The following is an 8,835-nucleotide window of genomic DNA, read 5'->3' as shown; positions in this document are numbered from 1 at the left end:
TGGGGTCACAGAAGCTCTTTGGTGGGTTTGACATGTTGCCCTGGCATTCCCCTCACCCCCATGGTGCTCTGTGCACAGGGCAATGGCACCCTCGTGGCTGGCAGTTTTTTAGCTGCAAGACTTGAAGACTCCTGCTATAGCTGCTCACTTCTGAGAGACTGAAATGGAATGACTATTATCACCTCAAATCCGTCCATCATTGTATTTGGGGACCTGGTTCTGAAGATCCACACAACTGAAGGTTGACTATGGCCCTCATCTGAAAAGGCATAATTTCGTATCTTTCCATCCTTTTTCATATTCTCCTGACTGTACCCTTTGGCCCCCAGAGTCCTGGGAACATCCTCCTGTAGGAGGAGCAGTGACCAAGTGAAACAGAAAACTATCATCTAAAACAAGATATGTTGTGTGGGTGGTCTAAACCTACCTGCCTCCTTGCTGCCCTCATTCACTCATTCATGTAAGTTAAGAGAAGCACTGTGTCTGCCCACACACACACACACACACACACACACACACACACACACACACACATACACACACACACACACACACACACACACCATATACACACAACTATATACGCACACATATACACTATATGTGCATACACATACGCACATGCATAGACACTGTACACATAAACATACCCACTATACATGCATGCCTACACTCACAGACGCAGACATGAGTATGCACTTGTTGGCCATTACAAAGGCTTTGCTGTCTCTAACTCCCTCGTCTTCTGTTTGAAGGCATCCTGTGAGGCACCAGTGAGATTTTAGTTACAAGGGTAAAAGTGCTTCCTGCCAATCCCGCCAACCTGAGTTCAATCCCTGGGACCCACATTGTAGAAGGAGAAAACTGACCCCCATACTTGTCCTCTGACCTATAGCGCTGAGGCACATGATGGTACACATACTAAATATAGATATAAATATATATATACATATATAGTCCTTAAAATTGAAAGCGGCGTGTAAATTTTATAATTTCAACAATACAATGTTACAGGCATAATATATCTCTCTATACAACAGCCTTGATGGTACAGTAACTACATAAAATGGGAAACTCCCTAAACACCCACCAATAGAACTAAATTTTGAAACAGACATGTGGAATGCATCCATGTAAAAGAATGAGGTAGATCAACTACTAGCCTGAAGAGGTTTTTTTCTCTTATTCTCAAGTAAGAAAATTGAAAATATATGTACATTCATAACAGGACTCTTGAAATACATGATTTGCAATGAGGAGGGAACACCTGCGCAGACAACATCTGAGGGAACCAGCCCCCTGCTCCAGTGGTTTTGACTAAGAACTGGGGGCAGTGAGGAGAGATGAGAGAGAGGCCTTCCTCTGCCCTCATTCTTGTGCTGTCTACGTTTTAAAGTTTACAGTTGTTTGTGTGTGTGTGGTGTGCAAGCATCGGTGCCTGTGGGGGGGGTTCACAAGTGTGGGGTTACAGGTGCACATGTCCAAGTGTGTTCAGGAGTGTGTGGAGGCCCAAAGCTGGTATGTTTCATTGCTCTCCACCTTATATACCGAGACAGAGTCTCTCAGTTGAACCAAAAGCTCACTGACAGAGCTGGTCTAGCTAGCCTGCTTGCTTCAGGTATCCCTGTCCCTTCCTCCTGGCAACGGAATTGCATGGGCTCTGGGGATCTGAACTCAGGTCCTCAGGCTTGCACAGCAAATACTTCACCCACTGTGCTGCCCCCACAGCCCCTTGTCTAACATTGTTTCAAGAATATATTACTCATGTCATTTGAAAAGCCACTTTAGAGCCCATGTGATGGTTCAGTAGGTATTGTGCTTGCCATGAGAGCTTGGTGACCTGAATTCCGTCCCCGATGTGGAAGTGGAAGGAGAGAACCCACACCACAAACGTGTCCTGATTTCCACGTTCATGCTGTGGCATGTGTGCCATGCACCCCACCTCCATCATGCACATCACACACAATAATAACAAAATACATAAAGTGATACTGTAAACAGCTCTGAACATAAAATATTCACGTCAGAGTAAGCATTTAGATGTTCTAAGAGCGGGGAGTGCTGAAGCCAAGGCTCTTGAAGCCAACACTTGTCTGCCATACTGAGCTGGTGGCCCAAGCCTGTAATCCTAGCACCTTGGAGCAATCAGGTTACCGTGAACCCAGGGCCTGCTTAGACTGCATAGAAAGTTCCAGCCAGCCTAGGTAGGCTACGGAGTTGAGGTCTTGTCTTCAAACAGAAACAACAGGAGAGCAAACCTCTTCAGAGGAGAGCAAACTCAAGGGTGTGGCAGAGAATGCCAGGTGACTTGCCTCAAGCTGTAATCACACAGTGGCATGAGAGGTGCACCCTGTGTGGGATTCGAAGTGGGAAAACGCCACGAAGTGCAAACCCTGGAAAACTGAGAGGAAAGCACATCACCGAGGGGAAGGAAGAATGAGGTCCACGTGTGCCTGGGACAGAAAAGAGTAAGTACTTGCATGCAAGATTCACCCAGGACACTCAACGTGCGACGCACTCATGTACGCTCATGCTCGCGGGCTTGCCTTTGAGTAGAGCAGGAGGAAAAGGAGGTCCAAGGCAGACAGCACAGGTCCTGGCATTTTCCAGGCGAGAGCAGCCAGGGCTTGAAAACACAGAGGAGTATGTACACAGTGAAGGAAACATCTGTCAGTGAGGCTGCAGCTGCAAGGACCTGGAAAAGGCAGGGACCCAAGGGCTAGTCGGCAACCAAGTCCGGGGCTTGTCTTCATCCTGCTGTTCAGGTCGTGGGATGATATTGTCAGATCCCCAGGACAAGAATGGTGGTCACAGTATGTGGCTGGATCATCCCATTAGAGGGAGTTAGGTATGGAGGCCAAGGTTGCCAAGGCTCTAAGAAGGGAAGTGACTGAGCTGAGTTTCGCCCCCTGGGAGGGAGGCCTGGGAAGGATATTGTCAGTAGCTGAGTGCCACCCAAGGCTCTAGCTGGACCACCCGCGTGGAAGTCCACCCTTTGTGGAAGGCGCAAGGCCCTTCCGGTTAATGTCAGGTCTGCTTTGCTGGGATCGATGTGCATCCGATCCTTCCTCTTTCCATCTCAACCTCCAATCCTCATCAGACCGGTGGGGGGGGGGGGGGACGCTATTGAGAGCAAAAGAAGTGGGAGAACAGGAGGATCTAGAGTTCAAGGCCAGCCTTTGCCACGAAGTGAGTTTGAGGCCAGCTTGGGCTACCCAAGACCCTATCCAAAAGAAAAAGAAAAAAGGAGTGGGCACTCCTCTCCCCTCCTTCCGGTCACTCTCGTTTTATTTTATTATTTTAAGATTTGATCTTGCCTGGCGGTGGTGGAGCACGCCTTTAATTCCAGCACTTGGGAGGCAGAGCTAGGCAGATAGATCTCTGTGTGTTCGAGGCCAGCCCGGGCTACAGAGCAAGTTCCAGGAAGGGCTCCAAAACTACACAGAGAAACCCTGTCTCAAAAAAAAAAAAAAAAAAAAAAAAGATTTTTATCTTTCTCTTTCCCGTTTCTACCATTCTTGCAACAGAACAATCCGCAAGGACCGCTTTCCAAGCGTCTTCTCTTCCCCCAGCCTCCCTCGTTTTCAGCTGCCCCCAGGGCCCTGCAAGGCTCCATTCTCTGAGCTCCCTCGCCCCTGGAAGGTGATAACCGCCAAAAGGAGGCTAACAGTGGGGGCTCCGGATGACATCATATCCTCAGTCTGCAGCCGGCGAAGGGCCCAGTTTCCTCACCCACCACTCCCCCCTGTTCCTGGGCCCCTCCCTTAGCGCCCTAGCTTGACCTAAGCTGCTGGTGGGAGCACACCATGGCCTCGCGGGTGACCTGCCTTCTTCTCTCGCTGACCCTGCTGCTGAGTGAGTTGATGACCCCGGGGAGGGCAGGGCTGGACTACATCGAGGGTGTGGGGACTCCAGACTCACCCTCCTCACCTGGCCCCCCGCAGATTCCTTCGCTGGGCTCCAGGGTTTGGAATACTTTCAAATGTCGCCCAAGAAGTTGGTCGCTGAACTTGGCCAGAACGTGAAGCTGACCTGCGAAGTGCTGTTGCCCACTGCGCAAGGATGCTCTTGGCTCTTCCAGGAGCACGGCTCCGGACGTAAACCCACCTTCCTCGTCTATCTCTCTTCGACCCGGAAAAAATCGAATGGCAAGCTATATTCAAGTCAGATCTCCGGCGAGAAGAAAGGTGGTGATCAGTACACCCTCACCCTGAGCAAGTTCAGCGAGGAAACCCAAGGCTACTATTTCTGCTCTGTTACAAGCAACTCAGTGGTGCACTTCAGTCCTCTGGTGCCGGTCTTTCTGCCAGGTCTGGTCGCCGAGGTCTCTTCCCCGGGGTGTCGGGGGTCACAGCAGAACATGTTTCACACGCAGACGTCCTCCTCTTAAATCTCTCGGGGCCCCTCGGTGGCTACTTTCACATCATCCCTATTTCACAGACCAGAAAACTGAGGCTGGGGGGCCAGGTGGGATTGGAGGTGACTCTTATACCCCGTATCTGGGATGGAGTTTGCACGTGTGTATTGCCCTGTCCTTGTTGGCTGGGGGAGGGGCGTTAGAGCCGGATATTGACTAAAGCTTTTGGTGGTGGAGGGCCGCGGCTGCTGCGCTGCGGGGATCTGGTCCAGGCGTACCAGGCCCAAGGTTACACTTGCGAGCTGCAGGAGTGGCCCGGCACTTGTCCAGGGGTCCCTTCTTCCTCTCTAAAAAAGCTAGGAGGAGGCGTCTTCTTGGGTAAAAGCTAAGCGGGAAGAGTTTGGGGCACCAGTGCATCCACCACCACAGCCTCACCCTCGGGCATCCTGTTGCTCCTGCAGAGAAGCCGACCACGCCAGTGCCAGTGCCGCGACTACCCACACCACTGCCCACTACCGGGACACCCCGGTCCCAGCGACCAGAAGCTTGCCGGCCCGGGGCGGGCGTTTCAGGTTAGACGTTCTCATGGTCGGTGATTGGGGCGCGCAGACAACCTGGGAGGCTACTTGCCAAGGAAAATCCTGATCCTGGAGGGAGACCTGGGCGGGGGATGGGGCTGGGGGCGGGGGACTGTCCCAGAGGGTCTCTAAATGCCATCCACTCGGGTCTTGTCAGTGAAGAAGAGCGGCTTGGACTTCGACTGTAATATCTTCATCTGGGCACCCTTAGCCGGAATCTGCGGGGTCCTTCTGCTGTCCCTGGTCATCACGCTCATCTGCTGCCACAGTAAGTCCGGGGGGGTCGCCGCGGGGAGAAGTCTACCCCCCTCACGTGCCTTGTGCTCGTCCAGACCGCCCTTGTGGGAGATGAAGTTCAGGATTAGGGGGGCCCAGCTGCCCTGTAGGACCTGTGCAGCTTTCCTGAAGGCAGGAGACAGGCAGCCCCCCCGCCGCCCCCCGCTGCTCCTTCCACCCTCTGAGAACCTTTCGGAACATAGAACCCTATCCAGGACCGCCAGAAGCAGTTAAGCCAGCAGCTAGCACAGCCAGGGGAGCATAAACCCTCCAGAGAGGGGGCCGGTGTGACCCTGAGACCTGGTCCCAAGAAAGCTGGGTCAAAACCGTGGCTGGTTTGAGAGTCGCCATTAATTCCACCCCACAAACCACTCGCTTCTCTTGAGTCCTGTGCCAGCCAGGTTACAGATTCCCAGATTCGCTCACATCTACACTTACAATGCTGTTGACGTCGTCGTGTGTCCCTCCACCCCACCCCCTCCACCTGGAAACAGGGTTTCATGTTGTCTAGGCTAGCTTAAAACTAGCCTAGGATAACCCCAAACTTCTGATCTGATCCTTCGGCCTCCTTCCATTTGGGAATGCCAGGACTACAGGCATAGGCATGAAGCTTGAGGTCAGCAAAGTAGTGTTCGCTCCAACTCTGAGGAGTTATGATCCTCAAAAAACCAGAGTAGAGAATGCTCTTGAAACCGCATCTGGAAACCCCAAGAGGGCATTCACTCTCCTTTCTTCTTTGTCTAGGGAACCGAAGGCGTGTTTGCAAATGTCCCAGGTGAGTAATTCTCTGAACTCTAGGCCTGCTCACCCCCGGCAGCCCGCTCACTCCGGACAGCCCGCTCTCCCTGGGCCACCACGGTCCCAGTGGTCCTGGCTGCCCAGTGGCAGGTGGTTGGGAACTCTTACTCAGAAAGAGGTCATGGCAGTGAAGTCCTGGTGGCAGAAGTCCAAGAGTCAGCCAGTCCCTAAACAAGGAGAAAAGCAGAGGCAGGCAAGGTACTGGAATTCATTCCGGAGGAAAGGAAGCACCACAAAGAGCTTGGTGGGGGAGCACTGGAACTTGCTGAAAATCCTGTCTTGTCTAGCTCACCTCCTCTACCACCATCAAAAAACAAAAAAAAATTCCCCTCCAACTCAACACAGCTCCTGGAGTACCATGGGGTCCTTCTCTTGTTCTAGAAGATTCCGTTTGGGTGTTTTGGAGGTATATTAAGACACCTCGCTACTTACCCTCTTGATTGGTCTTTTTTTTTTTTTTAAGAGAAAGCCATGTTTTATTACTAAAATATAATAAACAATGTCCCCAGTTCCTAATTTTTCTGTGAGAGCACAGGACCTTGAGTTCCTGTCAGGGCTTAGGGGATAAAAGGACCAGAAGCAAAGGCAGTTAGCTCTCTGGTGGCTCAAATGTCTGCCCCACCCAATTCCAGCTCAGCCATTCTGAAATTATCAGAGAACTAACTACAGCAACTAAAAGAGGCCTCAGTTTCCACTCTGCTTTCCCCTTATGTGAGGACAGTTCCTGCCCCCAGCAGTGGCATCATCCAACAGCCCTGCACCCCAGGGGGTAGCACCTAACTGCTCTTGTACCCCAGGGGGTGGCGGCATCTAAGCACCCTTGCCTTCCAAAGGTGGCATCATCTAACAAGTGTTGTCCCAGCTTGGCGATGGGGCAAAGGGGTTCCACTCAGAATTTGTCTGAATCTACACAGCAGCCAAGCCAAGCCTCGTCTTGTAGATATCATCGCCCCCAACTTTCAGACCACAGCTACAAGATAAGGAAACCCATCTGAAGAGGCAAAGATGGGATCACAGTCAGATGATCAAAACCAGACCTGTTAAAGCAAGCCTTCAGTGTGCTGGTTGCCTACTTTATGCAGTCAGCCTTTCATGCCCCATGTCCATGGGTCCCACATCACCAAAGGCATGCCCATCATGAACACTTTCTTTTTGGTCATTTCCCCTAAACAACAAACAGATTTTACAGTTTTAGGTATTACAGGCCATCTGGAGATGATCTGTGTGGCAGTGCAATGTGTATAGGCTAAATGCCATTTTATATAAATGGAACTCCAAAGATTTGGCTATCCAAGGTGGGTAACCCAAGCAGAGATAGTAAGGACAACTGTGTTTTGTCTTTCTTTTCGCTTCAGGTTTTGTAACAATCTTTAAAGTAGTTACTGTGCCCTCCATTTTACAGAGGAGGAACCTGAGGCTTAGGACTTTTGGTGATTTGTCTCAGGTCATAACTGCCAACAAATATCAGGCATGCAACTTCCCTCTAAAACTCAGTTTACCTTCCCTGGTCAGCAGATCGGCTGGGGCTGAGTGCTAAATACAACCCACTATATACATTTCCTCTAGTAGATGAAAGTATTTAAAATTTCATATCCGAGTTTACATTTTGTGCTCTATCTCCATGCTGGAATCTGCCTTGAGCAGCTTAGACATCCCTTTAAACAAAGGCGACGTAACGTCATCCAGTGTGATTATGTTGCAGGTGGTATGCCGAGGGCATAAAGACAAAACCTGTGAAAGGTCTTCCTTGCTTTCGTGATCGAGTGTACTTGGTTGCTTCTGCAAGACAGTCACTTATTTTTACTATTTTTTGAATACTCTCATTTTGAAATGTAAAACAGAAAAGCCTGCCCTTGCCCTGAAACCTGGAGCTATCCAAGGTTGCCTCCTAGGAACTCACACATCTGAGTATGAGCTGAAAGGTGGGGGTGGGGGAGTGGGGTGGTGTTGGAGAAGCCATTCGGGGGACCCACTTTTAGTTCAAGTTCAGGGACTTTGAGCTTCAGCGCTCTCCTTGACTGAGGATGGCACTTTAACCCTTCTGCATCCTCAATTTCGGGGTGTGGGGATAAGAATCAAGTCATGTGGTGACTTAAACAATTCACCTCAATATTGCCCCTTCCTGGGACTCCAGAAGGCCCTAGGAAGCCTAACTGGGTTCAGATCCTGCTTCAGCTGCCTGATAGCTGTGTGACCTGAGGCAGGTTCTCTAACCTAAATGGCACCACAAGGACTAAAAAAGGGTCACTTACCCATTCCTGCTGGCACCCTAGGGACAAGTTCTCAGAGCCATTAAAAACTGAGGGCAGCGGATCCTGTCCTGGAACTTGCTCTGCAGACCAGGTTGGGCTCCAACACAGAGATCCGCCTGCCTCTGCCCCTGGAGTACTGGAATTAGAGGCTTGTGCCACCCCTACCCAGGCTCATTAAAGAGGTTCTTGCTACAATGATGGTCAGTCTCCTGCCTCTCTTTCAGGCCCCTGGTCAGACAAGGAGGCAAGCCCGGCCCTTCAGAGAAATTCGTGTAAGATGGCGCCAGAGACCTCTTCATGCAAGAGATCAAGCCCTCCTTTTTCAGTATTTCCCACCTTCCTATATATATTGTTCTCTGTATTATTTTAGTGGGGGTAGGGTGGGGTGGGAGCAGTTTCTTTTCTTTATGAATTCACTTTGACACAAAACGAGACCACATAATGTCTGCAGGACACAAGGGTGGCGGCTCTGTTGTTGTGTGCACAGAATGGGGTGAAAAACTGTAACAGCAGAGCTGGCTGAGTTCTCAGGGTTAGTGGATGATCGGCACCCACTTGACGATCTAAATTCCCT

The 8,835-nt window shown here is 50.7% G+C and overlaps 1 protein-coding gene across 1 annotated transcript; it reads left to right on the top strand.

The window, feature by feature from the left end:
- Nucleotides 1–3,806: 3,806 nt before the first annotated feature.
- On the top strand, nucleotides 3,807–8,612 carry Cd8a (CD8a molecule). Its single transcript, XM_036182823.1, has 6 exons — nucleotides 3,807–3,855; nucleotides 3,945–4,310; nucleotides 4,819–4,929; nucleotides 5,093–5,203; nucleotides 5,956–5,986; nucleotides 8,486–8,612. The coding sequence occupies exons 1-6, from the start codon at nucleotides 3,807–3,809 to the stop codon at nucleotides 8,535–8,537; spliced, it is 720 nt and encodes a 239-aa protein (XP_036038716.1). The 3' UTR covers nucleotides 8,538–8,612.
- The last annotated feature ends 223 nt before the right edge of the window (nucleotides 8,613–8,835 follow it).

Source organism: Onychomys torridus, chromosome 3, assembly GCF_903995425.1.
Source record: "Onychomys torridus chromosome 3, mOncTor1.1, whole genome shotgun sequence".
NCBI classification, from domain to species: domain Eukaryota; kingdom Metazoa; phylum Chordata; class Mammalia; order Rodentia; family Cricetidae; genus Onychomys; species Onychomys torridus.
This window is presented reverse-complemented; position numbering and strand designations above follow the sequence as displayed.

What these genes read in the sequence shown, in the direction of transcription:
- Cd8a (XM_036182823.1), top strand. Translation starts at nt 3,807, where the DNA reads ATGGCCTCGCGGGTGACCTGCCTTCTTCTCTCGCTGACCCTGCTGCTG. An exon ending in GGTGCCGGTCTTTCTGCCAG is followed by an intron (nt 4,311 to 4,818) that starts GTCTGGTCGCCG and finishes TTGCTCCTGCAG; the next exon opens with AGAAGCCGACCACGCCAGTG. An exon ending in GCCCGGGGCGGGCGTTTCAG is followed by an intron (nt 4,930 to 5,092) that starts GTTAGACGTTCT and finishes GGGTCTTGTCAG; the next exon opens with TGAAGAAGAGCGGCTTGGAC.